Here is a 22,987-nt window from a genome sequence, read left to right as displayed (position 1 = left end):
TCAGGCTCTGACTTCTACGTTATACTTAGAAAAGCCCGTCTCACTTTGAAGTGACAGGAATACAAAACGAAATCGAAGCAAATCATGGTTCCTCCTAGTATTTTCTGGTTTCATTTTTTCCATTTAAATATTTAGTAAAAGGTATGTAGAAAATATTTAGTATGGCATGCACCTTTTTCCCCGCTAGATAGCTAGCCGGTTCTCTAAAAATCATTTATTAGACAGTCCATTTTAAAAAATCTCACTGATTAAAAACATCATCTTTTTTCACACGATAAATTTCCATTTATATTTTGGGGTCTATTTCTGGGCTCTCCATTCTGTTTCATGTTCTGTCTAGCCATGCTCCGGTAGGATAATCTGAACTTTTTTAAAAACTTCATAAAACACTTTAATAGCTGGTAAGGCTAGTCCCCCTGTATTGCTCTTTTTAAGAGTTTTCCTATGTAGACCAACTTGTGTAGTTACCTACATGAATTTTACAATTATAAGATGCTTTTAAAATGGAAACCTTAAAAGGGTTTGAACAGGCTTACTGAGTAGCATCGAGTATAATGCTTTCTTGCATTATTGATGAAAATACTTTGGCACATCTTTTCAGAGGGCAACTTTCTATTTCAAAATTTATGAGTTTACCCTTTGACTCAGCAGGTGCCCAAGGATGGCTGCCATTTTTAACTATTATTACTGCTTATAAAGACTAGAGAGCAGGTAGATCATCACATTTGCAGTGGGTCACTAGAAACCACCGGCTTCACAAGCCACAGCAAAATCCTCGGAACATCCTGTAAGCAAGAAGGGAAGGACCTCTGTCTTACTGCTGCGCTACACACTGCCCTTCGCCTGCCCTGGCACGTCTGCAAGGTCACGGATCATCCCAGGGACCCGGGAATCCCACTGTGGCTTGTCTGCGGTCTCTAGGTGTGCTAAGGAAGCAGTAGCCAAGTTATCTTCGGGGCATTAGAGAAAAATGCTCTCTCCATCCTTTGACTGTTCAGGCAGGTCTGGCCTGGGGCTGGGTGGGAAGCCTGGAGCCGGGCACCTCAGCTGCTGCCGCCCAGCTAAGTGAGGGCCTGGGTCCTCTTCCTGGGATGTGGGGAGCTAAGAGTGTGTGGAGGATGCCATTCCTGGCTCTGGTCCCTCCTGGGATTCTCAGGGCAGAGCCCCTGGGGTGTGGTATTCAGGGGCCAGGTGCTGTGAACACATCTGGCAAGGAGGGGAGACAGCTGTGACTCAGAGGGTTCAGGAAGGACCTGGAAGGTTCTCAGAGGCTTGGGCGCCACCCTCCCCCACGCCATGCTCCCAGTCGCTGAGCGCACGGCTTCAGGCCTGAAAAACTTGCTCGGTTCCTCGATTTCCGGTCTGGAGGAAAGACAAGGGGTAGGATAGACCCCCTCCCCACACTTGGTTTCAAGGTGTAGATGCCTCCACTGTATTTAGGTTCCTCATGGGGCAGGGTCAGGCCCTTTGGGGATAATTCTGGCACCAGACCGTGCAAAGAAATACGCAAGAATACTGTCTGATGGCCCATAAAGCTAGAGGCTAGGGCTGGACCAGGACGGGCAGTCGAGGCCCCATCAGTTCTAGGAACAAGCTAGTCACTGCTCAGGCGACCTGGCCGCGAAGCGCAGAAATCTGACTCCTGTCCCCTCCAAATCATTCCTCAAAGCTGCAGTTTCACCTCTGCAACCTCTACAATGTTGCCTTTCCTCCTGTTGCCCTGCCACCTCAGCCCTCACACCTCGCCTGGAGCCTGCAGTGGCCTCTTAACTGTTCAGGACTCAAGTCTTCTCCTTCGTCTCTCCAGGCTCCGATCTCAGCCAAATTATCTGGAAATCAGAGCTCCAAGCACGCGTCTCCCTCCTGCAAAATTCTTCGCCATGTCCTCGCTGCCAACCCTGATTCTGATAGCCCCCAAGAGCCCCTCTGACCCCTTCTAGTCTCCCCCCGCCCCCATTCCCTTCCTACCTAAGCACTATGTTTAGTGCTCCCAGACCTTCCTCCCCACCTCGTGCTGTTTCTCCCGTGGGAATGCCTACTTCCACATTTTCATCTCCAGATTCCAGGGTCAAACTCTCAAGGAACGTCCTCTTTGAAGCTTTTCCAATTCTGCAGGTGGATGTGAGCTTTCTCTCTCGCCCCTACAAATCCGTATACACCTCCCATCTCTTCTGCTGTTCTTGCTGTATGCAACAGGTGCTCAATAAAGTTTGGGGAACCAATGAATATGCTCCGTACCTCACCCACAGTGGGTGCACAGCGCTGTAAGAACTACCCTCTGTATTCTTCTGGAAAGACAATTAATGGGAATCACAGGCATACTCAAGGGCAGCTGACGTGCATGCTTTCTGGATAGCGTATGTTCGCTCTAATGCTAAAGTTTCCAGAAATCCTGCCTGCCGTCCTTCCTTCTTTCTAACCGTAGCATCTCGTAAATTTCCTGGTTCTCCTGAGTCAGGACAGACTGAACTGATCCTGGGAATTAATTTCTGTCCTTTCCGGCTGAAATAACCAGTCTCTCTTTGGCATTTGGACACACGTTCCCTGCCAAAAGCAACGAGGCCAGGCCCTGGCAAGCAGAGCCATTTCAGCTGCACGCCTGAGAATCTATATTTTGCTACATTCTCTCGTTATGAAGCTGTGATGAGAGATGACATGCTCTCTGCTTTAAGGCTCACACTGAGGTCCCCTGGGGAGGAATCTGGTGATAATCCATTAATTATTTTCTAATTGGTTGACCCCCTGCTTGCTTTGTTAGAGCTGTTCATTCCCAGCATGGCTGGGTAACGCCGCGCCTGGTGGAGAAGTATGATGGGGCTCCCCGAACCCCATCATCTGGCTTAGGACGGATCATCTGTGGAGGTTCACAGAGCCCAGACCGTCTGCTCCCAGCAGCCTGAGCAGCCGGAGGGAGGCGGGGCTGTCAGGCACTCAGGCAAAATTTCCTCTTTTGGAAACTCAGTTGAGTGGTCGTTGTGCTGTAGCATCGGGCAGGAGATGGGGCGACAGTGAAAGATTTCAGAGCCATGTGGGTTTTCTTCCCAACAAAGCTCTACGTTTCTCGAGGGCCGGAGCCTGCCTAAGATTTTTACATCCTCCTTAGCATTTGACAAAGTGCTCTGCGCGCAGGAAATGTTCTATAAATAACTGATTCTTAGATGCCTGAACAATTTTCCTGCTGCAAAAACTCCATCAGACTCCAAAATACTGGTATCAAAACTTGGGGCGGGGGGACCAAGAATCTCCTGAACACAGGCATTGCACTAGAACTCTATCTCTGTTAGAAGGGAACTCATAAGGTTACTTATTTATTATCTTACTGATCTTACGAATTTCCAAAAGCACTCTGCCATGAAGAAAATTATAAAAGCATTACAGTGAGCCTCTAAAGGACTCGGCTTTCGACCTCAATCTGTGCATGTGTTTGATCCACGGGTCTGTTTCAATATTCTTAGCCTTGACATTGGTCTTAGAAAGAACATTTTCCCAGAGTTGCTTCATTTGGGTGGTGACGAGTTTGGAAAAGTCTTCCTTCGTCTTGTCCTATTTCTCCTGTGGATAAGAAGGAGCTGGTTCAGCGGGACCTGACGCTTACACATTTGGAGGACCACTTTAGGAAAAAAGAGTACAAAACTGTGAATACAAAATTAGGCATGCGAGTGACTATTTCTTTGGAATGAGAAAAGATATCAACAAATCACTAGTGCCCTGACGATTTAGATCCCTTTTCCCTGAGATTTCATACTTAACGTAGAAACTGACTCTTCTTCCTAGTCAGCACCCCACTCGCCCTGCTTACAGCTTCCTGCACCCACAGGGGAAGCAAGAGGCGCTGGGCTGGAGCTTTATCAGCTTCGTGGTAGATCTGCCTCAGATGGGCAATTACACAACTCACAACCCAGCGCTTTTAACTGAATACCTGATATGAATATCACGGGCAGGCACATAACTTCAGGGAACTCAGCGCTTTACGTAAAGGACCTCCTTGCTTCTCCTAGCCAACACCTGATAGGAGAACATTAGCACAACAGCTAATGAGGACAAGTGATGGAGGCCAAGAAAGCCGTGGGCTTCTGGAAACGGTCTTTCTGTTTATTACTCGAATGGACTTTATTTCTGAGACCATCGGGTCCCTGCAGGCTGCATGTCCTCACTACAGAATTCTCTGGAACAGCCAACTCTCCTCAAATACACCTCAGCAGACTGGTAGGCTCACCATCAAAACCCTGTGGCTTCGGGGAACTATATTCCATATCCTGGGATAAACCATAATGGAAAAGAATATGAAAAAGAATACATATGTGTGTAACTGAATCACTTTGCTGTATAGCAGAAATTAACACAACATTGTAAATCAACTCTACTTCAATTAAAAAAAAAAAAAAAATCCCGTGGCCTTTCACAAACAGGCCCGGGATGCTAACGGGCGTCTCCCCACTGCTCCATCCCACGGGCTCCAAGAGCACAGCCCCCACTGCAGCCCTTTCTGTTCACCCGCCTCCCTCTCTGTTTATCCCTGTGCCCTTGAGGCCAAGGGAAGTCCACGGAAGCTGTGAGCCAGATGGATCTGCCACCACCTGTCAGACCCCAAAGCGGGTCCCCAATCCCTCATTTCACTTCCCAAGACAGAAATGCATTCACCCTCCGGAGTCTGTCCTTCAGCCTGAAGGATATCTGCTTCGCTGAGCCCATGGGCCGCGGCTTGACTTTTAGGGGTAGGTGACAGGTGACAATGCTGCTGTATCTGTAACTCAGAGTCACTATTAGTGCCGAGCCTGCACATCCAGAGAGACAGGGAGGGTAGGAGAGGCAGGTCCCTCATCCAGAGTCCCAGCTCTGCCATGCACGGCTGTGTGACCTAGGGCTGGTTCCCTGACCTCTCTGCACCTCTGAAAAGTAGGGACAATAATTGTACTACCTTAGGGGGGTTTTAGTGAGGATTCAATTAATTAATAGGTGAGTGAGTTATTACTGTGATTTCTAAGATTCCACGTGTGTAGGGTGGGGAAGGAGGGCCGTGAAGGATTATTGTGACCTCTGCTTCATTTCCCAGTCCCCCGAATTCTGCTCTATGCTGTATCCCTGCGGTGGGTTGAGTGCTGGGCCGAGATATCCATATCCTCACCCTGGGACCTGCAGATGTTTCCTCACACGACCAGAGGGACTTGCGGAAGTGATGCAGTTAGGATCCGGAGACGGGGTGATGAGCCTGGACATCTGCGTGGGCCCTGGAGGTAACCACAGCTATCCCCATCAGACAGGCCCTCGGCAGATACAGAGCAGAGCGGGAGACCATGTGGCCCCAGAGGCCGACCTTGGAGAGAAGTGGCCCGGAGTCAGCAGAGGCTGGAAGAAGCCAGAAATGAATTTTCCCCTGGCCTCACCTACACCTTGAATTTGGACTTCTGCCCTCCAGAAATGTAAGAGAATAGATTTCTGTTGTGTTAAGCCCCACAGGGCGCGGTGACCTGTGATGGCAGCTCTAGGAAACGAATCCAAGCAGCCACTGGGGCCACAGCTGATGGAGCCGATGGGAACCACCAGGCAGGGAGTGGTCCTGGGGCACCACTGCCCCCGAGAACAAGTCCACGGGGCTCCCCCCAAGGAACTGACTCCCCCATGCCCAGGAGCTATCACTGGGTGGGGGGCAGTGGATGCTAATAGGTTGGAGAGAGGCTACTGCTTCTCCATCCCATCCCAAGTTCTGCAACGTGGCTGCCCACTGAGCCCTTTAAATGGACCTGGCTGCCAGTGAAGCAAGCTCCCAGGAGAACACGAGAGCCATGGCAATGGCTGGCCCGCTCCTCATGGCTGTCCCCAGCTCTGCTCTCACGTGGAGTCATCCTGCCAACACCGATGGGGCTCCGTGCCCACCCCTCAGGACCCTCTTCCCCCTCCGGAGGGGGCAGGGGCACTGTCGGCCTCATCTCACAGACAAGGAGGCCGGCACGGGTGAGCTAGCTCAAGGTCACCTGGCTGGAGAGTGCCACCCCAGAGCAGCCGTATGAACCTGGCCAGTTGGCTTTTGCGGTCAAGTTCTGCATTCCCATTCCATGTGCCTTCCACACTGGGGCCCCCGCCCCGCCCTCCGCTCCTCACGTGGAGGCAGCGCCGAGCCCAGGCTCCCTCTGACCTCCCAGCTTGTCCCCAGGGAGAGGGATCTATAGGCACGTGATGCCACCAGAGCTCCATCCAGCGGGGGAGCATCGCTGGAGACAACTTCCACTCACCTGGGGGCTGGCTACTGTGGAAAACGTTACTAAGTGGAGTTGGGGATATAGGGACAAAGGGACGTGCTGGACTCACACAGAAATCCAAGATAAAGTGAGGAACCTCCGTCCTCATGACCCAAAATGTGATCTTGTTTTTTTTTTTTTTTTTCTTGGTCTTGTCAAAGTGGTTAGACTTGCCCGTTTTGCTCAGAGCTTGCTGGTTTTTTTCCTATTTATTTATTTACTTATTTTTAATTCTATACAATTTTTAAAGGTTACTTTCCATTTACAGTTATTACAAAATACTGGCTGTACTTCCTGTGTTGTGCATACATCCTTGAGCCTGTCTTACGCCCGACAGTTTGTATCTCCCACTCCCCCCCCAACCATATCGTCCCCCTCACTGGTGTCCACTAGTTTGTATCTGTGAGTCTGCTTCTTTTATGCTCTATTCGCTAGTTTGTCGTGTTTTTTAAGATTCCACATATAAATGACACACAGTATTTATCTTTCTCTGTCTGACTTATTTCACTAAGCATAATACCTCCAAGTCCATCCGTGTTGCTGCAAACGGCAAAATTTCGTTCTTTTTAACGGCTGAGTAATATTCCACTGTGTATACATATACATATATGCATGTGTTGATGGACACTTAGGTTGTTTCCATGTCTTGGCAACTGTCAACAGACCTTGCTGATTTTGGATGAGCTAACAGAGCGAGGACACTCCCGGAGCTGGGACTATGGTCTCAGTGAGAGACCTGCATCTCCACCCTCGCAACAACTTCCAGACCTATTGCCGAAGATGAGGGCAGACTGGACATCCTGGAGAAGATGGCAGGTCTTCTTAGATCCTGGTCTAAGGGATCCCCAGAGTCGAGGTAGGGACCTAGCAGAGAACTTCTAGCTGGGCCACGTTTCCCAGATTCCGGTCCTGGGCACAAAGCAAAGCACCGGCACAACTAACACACGTCACTTGCTCCGTAAGAGTCGCAAACTGCAACCTCTCTGGGAGAGTCCCAGTTACATAAAGACAGTAAAGGCTCTGAGAAGTCCTGCAGTCAGGCTTCCTGTGCAGAGGGCACTTCCTAAACCTTTCCTTTACAGAGCCCGTGACGACATGCACTGGATTCTGTGTGGCGCACAACAAATTTTGAGAAACATTAAATATTAACACTGAACGCTCAACCTCATCACGACGTGACCATTCACAGAGCCGAGGTCCCACAGCTGTGAACTACATTGTTCCATGGGATACGGCCTCCATGGTGTAGACCAGAGGTTGTCAACTAGGGGCAACCTCACCCCTCACGGATGGCAATATTTGGAGACATTTTTGCATCACAGTTGGTGGAGAGGGGTGCTAACGGATGCTGCTAAACATCCTCTAATGCATTCTCCTCTTTTATTTAATTTTCTGTCGAGCCTAGCACGGCAGAAAATCGTCTGCCCCAAATGTCAGTAGTGCTGAGGTCGAGAAACCCCTGGCTGGAGTTACAGAATCATGAGCACAGAAGGCACTTAATCCTCTGATAATGACCTGAAAATTGCTATGATGGATTCTGGACTCTGCACAATTTAATATTTTCCACAGACAGCATAAAAGCCTTCCTCGGGGTCTCCTACACTCCTCCGATATCCTCTGCACAGCAAAAACTTTAAGTATTATTTAATTGTATAAAAAAAAACAAAAACAAATGTGGGTCAGCCGTCATTTAGTTGTCAGGCTTCTACTGACCTAACAAGCATATGGATAAAATACCAACACACGTGTTACTTGCAAAGGAGGCACTACTAAATTCTGGTTCTTTCCTCTTCCAACTGTGCAACCTAAAATAGACGAGTGTATGTTTCACACACACACACACACACACACACACACACAGTTAGCAAATGACACTGACTCTGGAATTGGATGGCTGTGTACCCTCCCTCTCCTCCACCATTTTCCCGAGTGCGAAAAGCAGAGCTGAGGTCTAAAGGCAGCGCTCAGCATGGGCTGAGAACAGGAGGAGACTAAAAATCCACACGCTGGGTCCTTCAATAAACAAACGTTAACCGGAACATACATCTTTTCAAAAGTGTCTGACCTTTGCCTTACCGCCTGTCACCAGGCGTGGGCATCCGAAGGAGAGAAGGATCTGACCGTAGGGGCTGGGGGCACGTATACTCATGGTTTGTAGGCAAACTTCCTTGTGGCTTCCCCACAGATTAAATTCTTTCAAGTCCTTGGCCCATGCGCTGGTGCTAATTTGCATGGTGTTATCTTTCCATCTGATTTACACACGGAGAGGATCATTGGCCTCTTTTCCTCCCGAGCATATGAGAAGTCACCCGTGGGGTAGGATAATTTATTGAGATATTAATGTGGTTTTTGTTCTTGTGGAATTTTACCCACCTCTATTCTAAGAAGGGGCCGGACTTTGTGTTTCCTTGTCTTAGGGGGTGTTTATGATCCAGGACCAGGCAGACATTTAGACAGGCTTCCCCACTCCTTCTCTGGCTTGTAAAATGGTTTTATTTTCGGAAAGCCTAAACTCAGCAAAGGGAGAGGCTAGACAGGGGAGAGAGGAGGGAAGTGCAGGCAGAAGCACACGCTTTGGGGGAACAGGCAGATTCGCTGAGATCAGGAAAGGAAAGTTGGCTTGGGGTGGTGAGTCCTGGAGGTGACCCTAGGTGGCGGGAAGCGGCTGTGCGGTGCACCCGGGAAGGCGCATTTCAGGCACCAGCAAATAGTCCCGTGCCCGAGCTCGCCACAAAAGCAGCACTGCCACCCTCATGCACGAGATCAGGTGACAGAATGAGGACCTCACACCTTCTGCTACCTAAGACCCTAAGGACATTCCCCCGACACTAGGGCGTCTAGGGAAAGGAACCCCAGTGATGACTGAGATTGAATTTCCAACCAACCTCATGGGAAACGGGCTTAGAGTCCCACTGGATGTGATTTTAGAAATAGGAATCCTCGGTACATCTCTTCGACACTTGCATTTGGAGAGTAAAATCAGGTTCTGGGGAGAAACAACATGGTCCTGACAGCTCAGTGGTTTCACACAGCAAAGGTTTATCTCTTAGTTGTGCTGCTTCTCTAACGAAGGTCAGTCAGTGGGGATTCTGCTCCACAGAGGGACTCAGGGGTCAGCTGGATGGACACACCAAGACCCCCGCTTGTGGTCTCCCAGCCAGCGGGGCTACAAAAGAGAGGAACTGGAGGGGTTAGGTCCCGGCTTTTAAAGGCTCTGGCCAGGAAGTGATGTAGATCATTTCAGCTCACATCACATGGGCTGGAACTCGGCACATGGTCCCCCCAGCTGCGAGGGGGCTGGGACACCCATGGATCCCGATGCCTCTCCCATAGCCTTGTGGTGCTTCTTTAACGCACAAGGCATCGTTGTAGTTAATACTATTGATCTCTACATTTGCGAAGAGCTTCTTGCAAATGTATTTTGGGGGTTCTCTCCCTGTGCTGTCGAAGCCCTGTGACTACATCACTCCTCCAATCCACAGAGGAGGAAAGGAAGGTCTGCACCGTGGAAGCAGCAACACGGTCCGTGGAAAAGGAGAAAGTTAACAGCCAGGGCTCTGACCTAAGCCTTTTCTGCCCTTCCACGGAGGCTGCAGAGACGGAGACGCTTTGTCAAGGTGCATCGAGAACATTGAGGGAAACTCCTGAAACATCAGGGTGGTGGTGGAAACTCTGAACCTGCTTATCTGTCTTCTGTTGAGAAAGTAATAACTGTACGGAGGTTTCAGTGAGATTTTGCCAGATGGGCTGATTTCCCAGCACAAACTCCTTGCTTTCTGGCTGAAATACAATCGCTTTCTCCCCTTGGAGCTGTGTCGCAATGGGCCACTTGTTTTCATTCCGGGCTTCGCTGGGTGCCTGGCCCCATGCTGCTGTCCCAGAACCACAGCTCTGGCCTGGCGGTGGCATAAGCCCTGCCCAGAGATCAGGGCTTCTGAACTGGAGCGGACGGAGTGGGGAGGGGCACGTCAGAGAGCATCCCACGTGTGGGAGCCACGGGGACCTCTGTCCCTGTGAACAAACATCAGGCGGAAGAAGAGCCAGTGGCCCAAAGGGGTCCACAGGTCTGAATAGTAACAAGGAACACAGCTCACCCTCCCCTGGCACTTACACTGCCTCAAGCACTGTCCGGAGCACTCTGCAGTTTTCACTCTTTGAGGCCTCCCAGGAGCTCCATAAAGGGTCAGTATTATTGTTACTACCTCGGGGCCCAGATGAAGGCGGTCCAAGTGAACGGTCCAAGGTCACCCTGCTAAGAAGTGGCAGACCTGTGATTAAACCCAAGCCTGGAATCAGGACATGGGTGAGAGATTCTTCCAATAAAGCTTTTCACCCTGACGGTAAAAAACAAAACTTTAGTCTAAAGATGAACAGCAGCTCTACGGTGTATAAGGACGGACAAGTTGGGCTCTTTGTAGAGCTTTTGAGCTTCGTGACAACCTCGTCTCCGGAAGGGCCACGGCAGTCTCCACCTGCAGAGTCCAGGACTGGAAGCAGCTCTGCCCTTCCCACCTGTGGGCCTCGCAGGGCTGGGGCTCTGATCGCCGCCCACTACTCTTCCCGCCCTGAAAGCGCACCAGGATCCGACCTAAGACGTGAGGCACAGTCGGCGTGGAGGCGGCACCTCTGCCTTGGAAGTCCGGGTTCCGGTGGGACCCACCTGGTCTGAGCCTCCCATCTGAGGATGGACTACAGCGCCTCTCTTATGGGGCGGCTCTGGGGCTAAAGGAGACGGTCCGGTGGGGGGGGTCGTCTCTGCGCCGCGCACAGAGGGAGGGTCCGCGCCCCCAGCTCAGCAGAGGCGGGGCCAGGGGAAAGGCCTCCAGCCAGCGGGGAGCGCCCTGCTTAGCTGGCTTGGTATAGGCCTTGGGAAAAGGAGACAAGAGGAAGGGAAAGGAGGGTTCCTGTCAAGTCAGTGAGGAACGTTAGCTGGCTGGTTTCCCCTCAGAAGGGGGTGTGTGTGTGTGTGTGTGTGTACGCGTGTGGATGTGTGTGTGTACGTGTATGTGTGTGTGGATGTGTGTACGTGTGTGTGTATATGTGGACATGTGGATGTGTGTGTACGTGTACATGTGTGCGGATGTGCGTATATGTATGTGTGTGGATGTGTACATGTGTGTATATATGGATGTGTGGATGTGTGTGTACATGTACGTGTGTGTGGATGCGTGCGTGTGGATATGTGTGTACACGTGTATGTATGTGTGTGTGGAGGCGTGTGGATGTGTGTGTGGATGTGTGTGAGGATGTGTGGTGTATGTGTGGATGTATGTGGATACGTGTGTGCACGTGTATGTGTGTGTGTGGAGGAATGTGTGTGTACGTGTGTGTGCATGTGGACGTGTGGATGTGTATGTATGTGTGTGGATGTGTGTGTGGATGTATGTACGTGTGTGTGGATGTGGACGTGTGTGTGGATGTGTGTGTGCATGTGTGGATGTGTGTGTACGTGTGGATGTATGTGGATACATATGTACACGTGTATGTGTATGTGGAGGTGTGTGTGTATATACGAGTGTGTGGATGCATGTGGATACGTGTGTACACGTGTATGTGTGTATATGGAGGCGTGTGTGTGGACATGTGTGGACATGTGGATGTGTGTATGTATGTGTGTGTGTGGAGGCGTGTGTGAAGATGTGTGTACACGTGTATGTGTGTGTGTGTGTGTGCACGCACGCACGTTGGGATAGAATTTCTGACGTCAGTAGACTGATTGCAGGCTGCCCCAGGTCTGTGTCTTCCCCCGCCCGCAAGCTCTGGGTATCTGACGTCAAAGTGACTGCGGAGACATGAGCACGCGCACATTCTCTCTGGCGGCAGCAGCTGAGGCTGAGGCCAGGCAGGCCAGGGGCTGGGCTGGAAGCTCGGGTGCTTTTCCCTGGCGTCTGGGAACCACAAACGCTGTTTCTTCCTCCTCTCCTCCACCCACTGGGCATCAAACATCGATGAACGCGGCTGGCAGTTGGTGGCTATCAGATAACCCATACAGAGCGTACCACAATAACTAACTAGTGGTCCCTTACCTACTGGCGACTCAGGGCCGCAGGAAGCAGGCGCCCTGCCCCGTGTGTTACACACGTGACCTCAATCTGCCCTCCTGACACCCCCAGGGGTAGGTATGCAGCCCACTTTACAGGGTAGGAAACAAAGGCGGGAGGAAATGAGCCTCAGGCCTCCCAGTACTTCAGAGGCAGAGCCAGGATTGAAACCCAGAGCTGCCCAACTGCAAAGCCTCCGAGATGCTCCCTTATTCATTCATTTACCAAACACTCAGTAAGCACCTGCTATACACAGGCAGCGTTTTAGACCCCGGGGTTACACTGCCCAAGAAGCAAACAGCATCCCGCCTTCTGTTCATTTCCTGTGGCGGCCCTAACAAATGACCTCAAACTTGGGAGCTTCACAGAAATTCATTCTCAGAGCTCTGGGGCCCAAGAGTCTGAAATCGTGGCGTGGGCCAGGCCCTGCTCCTTCTGGGGGCTGCAGGGGAGAATCCATTCTCTGCTTCTTCCCGTTCCGGTGGCTACTGGCGTTCCTTGGCTTGCGGCCACATCACTCCAGCCTCTGCCTTCTTGGTCACAAAGTCTCCTCCTTTTCTGTGTCTAATCTCGCTCTGCTTTTCTCTTACAAAGACACGTGTCGTACGATTTAGGGCCCACCCACACAATCCAGCAGGATCTCCTCACATCAAGATCCTTAACTGCATCTGCAAAGAATGTTTTTCCAAGAGGTAACGGTGACACGTTCTGGGGATCAGGACATGGCTATATCCACTCGGCTCAATCTCTCCTTAAAAAGCTGATGAGGATATACACAAAGCACATCAATAGACAAGAGGGCATGTGTTCGGAGCCCTGATGAAAATAAAGCAGGAGTGGGTAAAAGAGGGTCCTGGGATCCCTTATGTTGGTGGGGCAGGAAAGATCTCTCTGAGTGGGCAGTTTTACAAGTGGACCTGAAGGAAAAGAGTCAGCAGATCATCTCCAGTGGGCCCCAATGTTCTGGCCCACCTGGTTGTTTACTTATACCTTAATGAGTAAATAACATTTTGGGGGGCTTCCCTGGTGGCGCAGTGGTTAAGAATCTGCCTGCCAACGCAGGGGACACAGGTTCGAGCCCTGGTCCAGGCAGATCCCACATGCCACAGAGCAACTAAGCCCATGCGCCACAACTACCGAGCCTGCACTCTAGAGCCCACGAGCCACAACAACTACTGAAGCCTGCACACCTAGAGCCCATGCTCCGCAACAAGAGAAACCACCACAATGAGAAGCCTGTGCACCGCAACGAAAGAGCAGCCCCCGCTCGCCACAGCTAGAGAAAGCCTGTGTGCAGCAAAGAAGACCCAATGCAGCCATAAATAAATAAACAAATAAATTAATAATAAAAAAAACATTTTGGGTGCGTTAGGCACAGCGTCCCCTGCCCGGAGAGTGAGGAAGAAGCATTTTCATAGATGCAGATAAAGTGGCTGTAATATCACAAATTACAAGTAGCCTAAACAGACTGCTAGCTTGGTTCCTGCCAAAAAGAAGGTCTGCAGATCAACTGCTATAAACCCAAGATCATCGTTTTGGGCCGACCCCCCAGACCTTTCAATGGATTTGCAGCCCATAACAGAACAGAATGCCACCTCATCCAGTTACCTGGGGTGTACAGTTTGCAATGAGTTTAACCCAGAGGGGCCCCTGGTAAGTTACACTGCTCACATTAGGCATCCAATGGTTGCTTTATTGATGGTTTTCTAATACCTAAGGTGGGCATTGGCTTATCATCTATTTTTAACATTTTTCCAGCCAAACATTTTGCAGTCGCATTCCACGGCACATGGCTTTGATGCACTGATCACCTGTTGGCTCACCTGTCACAGCAGGTCCAAAAGAATTGTCCGAGGAGAGTCCAAGCTGCTCCCGGCCCTTCGGCCCCTCTCTGGACAGAGGTCTGTGGCTTGAGTTCACTCACTGATCCCATTTGACTCCACGACCTTCGTAAAGAACCTTTGTTCCTATGTCCAAGTTCAACTAATTACTAGATCTATTTCTCTGTTCCGAATGACAACCCTGACGACCTACATTCCAGGCACCGCCAAGCGTTTCATCCTAAATGCACTGCCCCTGAATGTCTATCAGAAGCTCTAGCAGAGAAAGCAAGATCTGTAATGTAAACGATAAAATACTCTTTTTATGTAAATCTTTTAGGTAAACGATAAAAGTCTCTTTAAAAAAATAAAAATAAAATGGCACCTGCAGGGCCTTTATGGTCATCATGACATACAACTGTAGCGGGCTGCATGCTGCTCCACCAAAAGATGTCTGTGACCTGATCTCCGGAACCTGTGAAAGTGACCTTATTTGGAAAAAGAGAGTGTGCAGAGGTAAGTAAGGCTCTTGAGATGAGATTGTCTTGGATTACCAGGTGAGTCCTAAATCCACGACGTGTGTCCTTAGAGGAGAGGGACAGAGATAGAAGAGGAGGTTATGTGATCAAGGATGCCGGAGCTGGAGTGATGCAGCCACAAGCCGAGGGATGCTGGCAGCCAAAGAAGTTACAAGAGGCACAGAATGGATTCTCCCATAGACACTCTGGAAGGCCTGCTACCCTGCCCACACCTCGATTTCAGATCGCAGCCTCCAGAATTGTGAAAGAATAAATTTACGTTGTTTCAAGCCACCAACAGTGACTTAAACAGTGGCAATCTGTCACGGTAGCCCTAGGAAACAAATACAGTGACTGAATTCTCTTTTTAGACCCTGCTCAGGAAATGCCAAGAGATCTGATGGCTTAAAGACTTGACTTCCAGCTTCCTAGAAGTGGGATGTGTCAGGCATCCAGCTGTTGCTGTGCAGCTCATAAAGGGATCCCTGAAAGGGGTCCAGGTTACTGAGGCAGAAAAGTTTGTCGTAGAAAACCCATCCTGGATGGCATATTTAATTTTTTAATAGCAAATTACATGAGAAGATCTCAGCTTCTCACCATTATATTATAATAACATACAGATATAATAAACAGGGAGCACACACTTTTCCATGTGTTGCTTTGAGGGCCTCGAGTTGCACTGATGGCGTTTTTGTCCATTTCAGTGGAGAGTTCTCTGAGAGGTCTGGCCTCTTGAGGGTCTCAGGACAAGGCAGCGCTTGTGGTTCTTGCCGAGTTTTTTCATCAGGGGTCCCACACGGAGCTCACTGAAGCCTCGCCAGCCTGGGGCAATGCCAGGGGATATTGCTTTATAATAAAATATGGATTGACTGGACATCTTTCCATGGGGGTACACCGGTCAACCTCTTACTGGCTGTAAAGCCCAATCTTTTTCAGTAATGAACTAATTATAGACTGTTTAAAGGGCTTCAGGAAGTAGAAAGGACTCTGCCTATTCATGGTGTTAACAATATTAACAATTATTTTCACAGATGCCTTATAGATAAATGGACAGATAATGGCCTTTGGAAATTTGTTTATAAAATACAGGCTCTTAATACACCTGATAAGGAAGAACAAACCTTCATAATTGTTCTAAATATTATGGTTAATACAAAAGGTGGTTAATATGAAAGTGTTTAAAAATTTATAAAACGAGCTTTAAAATCCTTGTGAGAGGATGCTGTGTACCCATTCCACTCAATCAGAGCATCTGTGGCCTTGGGGAGGATTAGAGTTACTATAGGAGGAATGCAAAGAGAGACAAAGGGCCAGTTTTCAGCTTTTGACCTCAAAGATGGCCTGCAGAAGAAGGTGGACTTAAAGTCTATCCATAAATAGACAGGTTGAAAAGAGAATAATTGAAGAGCTAAACACGTGGCCCCAAGGAGGGGGTTGAGCCCATCTTGTCTGGGAGTCAGGGAGGCCGAGAGGCCTCTAGAGGCTGGAAGGACTGTATCGGGAGGAGGGAGACAGTTTCAGAGATGGCTTTCGGCACCCTGCCCCGGGCACTGAGGTGGATACGAGCCTAAGTCAGCACAATTTGTGGGGACACAATTCGGTCCACAGCAGCTTCACTAGATTTGTGAAGGGTTATATTATTTTTCCCATTGACGCACAGGAAGGGGTCTTACCCCTGAGAGCTGCCTGTCCAGCACCCAACAACTCACCAGGAGAAAAGACTACCCTCAAGCCTTTGCTCACTATAAGAGTACTAAGGTGTGCAGACCACCTTCACTTCGATGGCCATGGTAGCTGCATCTCCCCAGGTGGCCTTGGATCTACTGGGGCCAATCGAATGTTGCAGAAGTGACATTCATCAGGTTTTAGCCTGGACCTCAAGAGGCTACGCACACTTCCGCTCTCCCTTGGTACCCTGCTGCTACCATGTGAACAAGACTGATTGGCTGGACTGGGGGATGAGAGGCCACGTGGAGCCGTGATCATCATCTCAGCCCAGGTCCTAGACACGGGACTCCATAGGAGGAAGTACATCCCAGATGTAGACCACGGATGCCTGAGGGAGGCCAGCAGAGACTAGAAGAACTGCTTGGCTGAGCCCAGCCCAAATCGCTCACCTGCAGAATCATGAGTTAAGTAAATGGTTCTTGTTTTAAGTCACTAAGTATTGGAGTGATTTGTTAGGAAACAAAAGCAGAGAGTACACAGGACCTAAAAGTTGCTCTTTTATGCTCGAGTGGCCAGAAGCATTGGCAAAGTCATGGTGGGGGCTTGGTTATCAGAGAGAATGAGTGATAATAGCTGGGGCTGGGAGATGAGGGGGGCACGAGGCTTGGGTTGCAGGCACATCGATTTTAGGAAAAAAGGAAAGGAATCTACTCTATTTCTGTATATGCCAAATCAGTGGTTTTCAATTTTTTTCTAGAAGTGGAACTTTCTTTTCAAAAGAAATCTTACACAGAATCCCCAATGTATAAAATAGGTCAAACTTATAAATTTTTGGTATAAATTGGATTTATATGGTCAAATATGTAAAATTATTTTTAAAAGCTAATAAGAACAAGAGGGATAATAGGATTATGGACTCAAGCACTCAAAATCGGGGGGGAATGGAGGACAGGATAGTCTTATTTCAGTACCCACTTAATTTCTGCATATTATTTTGGGAGCAGAGTGTAAAAAAATCCTGATAAACACACAGAAGTCATTGGGACAGGAGACAGTTTTTTAACAGCTCTCCTCGCAATGTCAGGACACTCCTCAATGAAACAAAGATGGGAGGAAAGTCATCTGTCCACATAAATTACCCGTGGCAGGCTCAGTATGCTACAGTGTGCATAACACAATCAGGTGTGCATTTTCTCATATTACGTCAAAATTGCCTTAAAGTATATACTTTCAAAATGCAAATTCAATCAATCATTTGTAGAACCTGTGAAGCACCTCCAGGAACCCTGGAAGTTCATGAGACACGCTGGGAAAATGCTTGTCCCATATGTTCACTCAGAAGAAATCCTGGTTGAAGATGTGCAGAGCTTGGAAAACAGCTGTCAGAGCCTTTGGGAACCACAGACTCACCCTCTTCATGTCAAAAGGAGGAACGTAGGCCTGGTGAAGGTAAGTGTTTCTCTTGGGATTAACACTCAGGCATCTTGGTTCTCAGTTGAGTTTTGGGAGAAAGAGACACTAGCCCATTAATGGGTCCACAGGAATTCCTTCTTTAGGCTCCCATGAAGAGAGCACGGCTGATTTAAGAGAAAGCCCAAATAAATAAAGATTCCTATGTTCTTGCGGTAACTTTAATGGTTGGTGTAAAAGTTCTGCACATTAGGAATCTGTTACGAATGAATTTATTTTTAAAAATGCAGCAAGCACAAGTTGAGAAACTTTCTAGCATCACTCTGGTCACATAAGTTCTTCTGGGTCACTTGAGGTCTGGGCACCCAGCCAGGTTTGCGGGAACTGCTCTTCCCACACTGAGCCACGTGGCTTGAATGGAGAGCTCAGTGGAGACTTTCCAGTGACTCCACCTCCCCGGCGTCAGTGATTGGTTGAAGCCTGGGCATCCTCCTCAGAACTGGATCAATCATAACCCTCTAGAGCCTAGTCGTATCCCCAGGCCTGGCCAGTCAGTGGCTTTGCCCAGGGTCTTTCTTTTCGGAAATTTTAGAAGCCCTTTTCTCTCTCTGGTCCCAGGGTTTTGGGGGCTTGAAACCGCAAGAGGGGATTACAACAAGAGGAAGAACTAAGCGTAGGGAGAGTAGAGACAGCTGACGTCACGGAATTTTGGGTACGATTCTCTACATTTCCTTTAAGTGCTTGCGTCGGTGGGAGTTGGGTTTCCGTCATTTGACATCAAAGTACTCTGATGACTGTAGGCAACACTTTGCAAATACAATGTATTGTTTCCTGAGAAAATAAACATATGCACAGAATGCAAAGTACGCATAAAACTTAAGGGAAATAGAGACCTCATCACTTGAACTCAGTAGGATCCAATGACCCCAGTTAAAAAAAAAAACACACACACACAAAAAAATACCCCTGCAACGAAAGGGTGGTTAATCAGGGCTTGACTTGACGATGGAGTTGTGGCTGGTCAGTCTGACTTCCCCCAGCATCTCTGAGCGCCCAAGAGGAGCACAGAAGAGGCATAAATAAGCAGCCGTTGGTTGTGCAGAATTCTTTAACTCCGAGTGAAAAATCATGAGCTGGGCTGTGAGTGCAGGTAAACACACTTTCCCTACAGGATTTGTCACTCTTCAGCCACTGAAGAAAATGAACCAGAGAAATAGAAAAGCCCACTGAAACTGACGAAACCGGGATGACTGCATTGGCCAGAAGAGACAGTCTGTCCCTCCATACAGATGTTTGTTTGGTTTTTTTTTTGCGGTACGCGGGCCTCTCACTGCTGTGGCCTCTCCCGTTGCGGAGCACAGGCTCCGGACGCGCAGGCTCAGCGGCCATGGCTCACGGGCCCAGCCGCTCTGCGGCATGTGGGATCTTCCCGGACCGGGGCACGAACCCGCGTCCCCTGCATCGGCAGGCGGACTCTCAACCACTGCGCCACCAGGGAAGTCCCAGGCTCCGTTTTGGTGAGCATCACGAAAAGTACTTACCCACGAACTACAGAGCTTGACCCAGGTACAGACAGCTGAAGGCAAGTTTGTTCTCTGAGAGCTGAACTTGACTTCCCAGGGCTGAACAGCTCTGGTCTTCTTCTGCCAGCAGAGCTCTTTTCTAACCCATCCACCTCTCCCACGCTGTCTAAATTCCCATCTCTCCCCAGGCCATCTTGTCTTTTATGGTCCAGCGCCTCAATTCATCTGCCCCTGTGCCAACGACTCCTCAAGTTTCTCTCTACTCTCCACATTTTGCTGAATTTTAGTACAGGTTCCTGGCTTCTTGGGAACCATAGTCCTGTGCTATTTTCTATCCCGTGACTTCCCAAATTTACCTGGTTGGTTACTAGAGAATCTGATAAAATAGGCCCTTTTCTGGTTCTTAACTGTGCCTCTTGCTCAAGCCCGATGATGCTGGCGGTCTCCAGTTCTTGGTTTCCAAGGTCAGCCTCCAGGGATCGACAGTACTGGATGTTGGCATCTCCAAGGCACTCAAGCTCAGTTCTGTCTTGATTTCACGTTTCAACCACAGGACATCCAGCCAAGTGGCAGGCCATAAAAAGAACTAGGCCTTTTCTTTTTCCATACTATGGTTTTCCTTAGGCATATATGTGTGTGCCTGCCTATAACGACAGGTACGCAGACGTCCTTACTCCTAGGGACTTCTGCTCCACTAGAGCTGCAGCTGTGTAGAATCCTCAGTCGGCTTTTAGCCACACGAAAGCCGACTTCAGCAGAATCCACAGGTTCTCATCGCCCTCCAGTTTAATGAATAATCACAAGGAAAACACAGGTCAGCACCTACCAAGGGGTGAGTGGGGATTGCTCCGGCTAAGTCAGGGTCTCTCTGTGGTTCCCACTTTTCTTGAATGAGTGACTTTTTGGCGGCTCTTCCTCAGAAAGTTCAGGGAGCTGAGGAAATTCTCTCTTCTTGGCAAACGGCACCTTTTCAACTTTCCTTCAGGGCTTTTTTTTTTTTGGAGATTGATTTTATTTACGCTACTGCAGTAGGGAGAGCACCCCAGATCCAAATTCCAGGATGTCTCAGCAGGCTGGCTTTGCCTTTGCCTTTTATAGGGAGAAAGAGCCAGGTTATGGGTGGGATAATTTTACGGTTAAGATTGTTTTTGTTCAAGGCTTCTTCTCTCCCATAGGGGTGCAAGCCATTGACTAACGGCCCCCAAATCCTGAGGTCGTCTGTCCCCCATTATCTGTCCCACAGATATTTACTCTGGCTCTCCCCTACGGGGAACCATGAAACAGATGTATTCGTGCAACCATGTGCAAGCTGGGGGCTTTTCATGCCTGGAGCAAGTGGTCATTCATGCTCACATGACAGCTGCCATGAAGCTGCACGGTCATAACAATTAACGTGATGGTATAGGGAAAGGATGAGTCTAGTCAGGGAGGGACCAGAGTGGGTGGAAGTCGTCGGAAAAGCCTTTCCAGGAGCGGAAAAGCGAGCACCCGTGGACGTCCAAGGATGCAGAGGGCGAGAGCTGCTGGTCAGAGAGCATGGATTCTAGAGCCAGACCCTCTGGGTGCAAAGGCTGCCTGACTCACGCAGACAAGTTATGACCACCTTCCCATCCCCAGTTTCCTCCATAAGATGAAGTAAACACAGTGCTGAACTAGTTTTCCAACCTTGTGGCTTAAACAATACCCACTGATTATACCCCGAGCTATAGGTCAGATATCGAGCTCAGCGTGACAGAGTTCCCTGCACAGGCTGTACAAGGGTGAAGTTAAGTCATCAGCTAGGTAGAGTTCTTGCCTGGAGATTCTGGGGAAGGATCTGCTTCCGTGCTCACTCTTGCTGTTGGCAGCATTCATTTCTTGTGGCTGTAGGACTGAGGTCCCTGTTTCCTGGCTGGCTGTCGACTGGGGCCCATCTTAGACCCTGAGGGTCACTCATCTCTCCTGCCACATGGCCCCTCCATCTCCGAGTCAGCAATGGGACATCCAACCCTTGTCATATGCAGAGTCTCTGACCTCCTCTTCTTTGACCAGCCAGAGAAAACTCTGCTTTTAAAGGGCTCATGTGATTAGGTCCGGCATACCTGGGTAATCTCCCTATCCCAAGGTCAACCGGTCTGGGACTTCAGTTACATCTGTAAATTCCCTTTACTGCAGTACCTAGATGAGCACTGGATTGGATAATGAGGTGTGTGTACACCCAGGGCCTGGCCTCTAGGGAGCGCATCTTGGAATCCTGCACCTACTTCTCAGGAAATTGTGAGGCCTGAGTTAGCAAGTGTATGTCAAGTACCTGGCACCTACCAAGCATGTCTCAGGTAGGAGGATTTGCATGCAAAGAACTACCAAGTGGAGTTCCCAGAGGGATGAGAATTTGGTTGGGGTAAAAGGGGGCTGTCAGCGGTTGGGACCAATGGAACAGCTGGTGAGCGTCTTCCAGTTCTTGGCCGACGGGCTTCATTCTGATGCAGCTGGAGACGGGAAGTGCCGTCCTCCTTGGATGAACACTGGTACCCTCCCTGGTTTAGGTCTTTGCCGAGCTGACTGCAATGAGAACTGAGCTTTGAAATGAGGGGGCAGGAACCGGGAAACGGCCTCTGGATGAGCTCTCTCTGAAACCATCTGCTTGGAGCTTTTGGCTCCGAGAAGAGTGGAGAGGTTTCCTCCAGCTACAAATCCAGGGATTCAGAAACCACTAAAATCACAGCTTTTCCCAACCGGCCAAGCAAGGCTCTAATTGGGAGAAAAGAGAAATGCAAGTCCAGATCCCCACTCCTTCTGCTAGCCACATACAGGTGGTGGCTGAGGCCCCTCTTCAAATCCCAGGAGGCTCATTTCCTTTCTCAGCCTGGCATCACTGGCGGAAGAATCGAACAAGGGGCCCAGGTCCTGCTGACTCTGGGTGAATGACAAATGGCCTGAGTAAGACCCCGGGCTTTTATCTGCTCTGTGAGCTGAACTGCCTGTTCTCAATAACTCTGTGCTCCAAACGATCTCGGGCCAGCATGAGATAAGGTGGAAAGAGATAAAAAGGAGGGGATGAGAATAAAGAGATTTTATTTTCTATTCCCCGGATGCCACGGTGGGAAGAAGCTTTTTCTCCAGCAATTCCTAGGCCAGACCACTCTCATGCCCAGCTGAATTCTTGCCCATCTCTTCTGGCATCACCCCCCCTGCCGGCCCCGCCACCTGCTGCCGCTCTCCTACAACTGCTTCGGCTTCTGGATCTTCTCATAGCTTCTCCGGGAAAAACCGGAGCCAATTTACTTCCCTCAAACAGCTGTCATTCTTGCAAAGCTGTCTCTTTGCTGTGATTTTCAAAGGGAGACTCAGGGCCAGGCTTTCTTCAGTGAAGGCAAGCGGTGGAGGTGTGAAGGCGGAAGACAGGGGCGTCCGATGGAGGGAAAGACACAGGTACACACACGTGTTTGAGAAATGCTGACTCGGTAAGTGCAGGAAAATATAACCTTCTTGATACCTGAGGATGAGGTCAAGAAAGAAAAGCAGAGAGTGGAAAACTTGCATCTGTGCTGTAGCTGCCGGAGTTCTTACACCAGACAGGCATGACCCTGTCTGACCTTGACTGTCAGACCGGAGGGTTACAGAGGAACCGACCAAAGATATGAGGGCAAACGGCCAAGCCAAGCTGACCGGCTCTGACATGTCAAAGGACAGATGCTGTCTGGCTCGGGCAGCTGCTGGGCGGGGAAGGAACCCAGAGCTCAGCCTCTAAGATGTAAGGGCAGCGACAGCCTGAACCTGGGCTGCAGGTAA

General features: G+C 49.6%; 1 protein-coding gene across 7 annotated transcripts in view; it reads right to left on the bottom strand.

Moving 5' to 3' along the window:
• FAM20A (FAM20A golgi associated secretory pathway pseudokinase) overlaps positions 1 to 22,987 on the bottom strand; it is a 52,796-nt gene that overhangs the window by 25,902 nt on the left and 3,907 nt on the right. The window contains exon 1 of one of the 7 annotated variants that reach the window (XM_089901715.1): positions 5,126 to 5,308. The exons of the other annotated variants lie outside the window; for them this stretch is intronic. Coding sequence (XP_089757841.1) covers positions 5,126 to 5,217 — 92 coding nt within the window. The 5' untranslated portion in view covers positions 5,218 to 5,308. Of the gene's footprint in view, positions 1 to 5,125; positions 5,309 to 22,987 lie in introns of those variants that run through there. 7 annotated transcript variants of the gene reach the window in all.

This window comes from Delphinapterus leucas, chromosome 19 (genome assembly GCF_059928025.1).
Source record: "Delphinapterus leucas isolate spDelLeu-1000000601 "Yukka" chromosome 19, BTC_Dleu_Yukka2, whole genome shotgun sequence".
Taxonomy (NCBI): domain Eukaryota; kingdom Metazoa; phylum Chordata; class Mammalia; order Artiodactyla; family Monodontidae; genus Delphinapterus; species Delphinapterus leucas.
The sequence above is the reverse complement of the archived record's forward strand: the minus strand, read 5'-3'. Positions and strand labels throughout refer to the sequence as shown.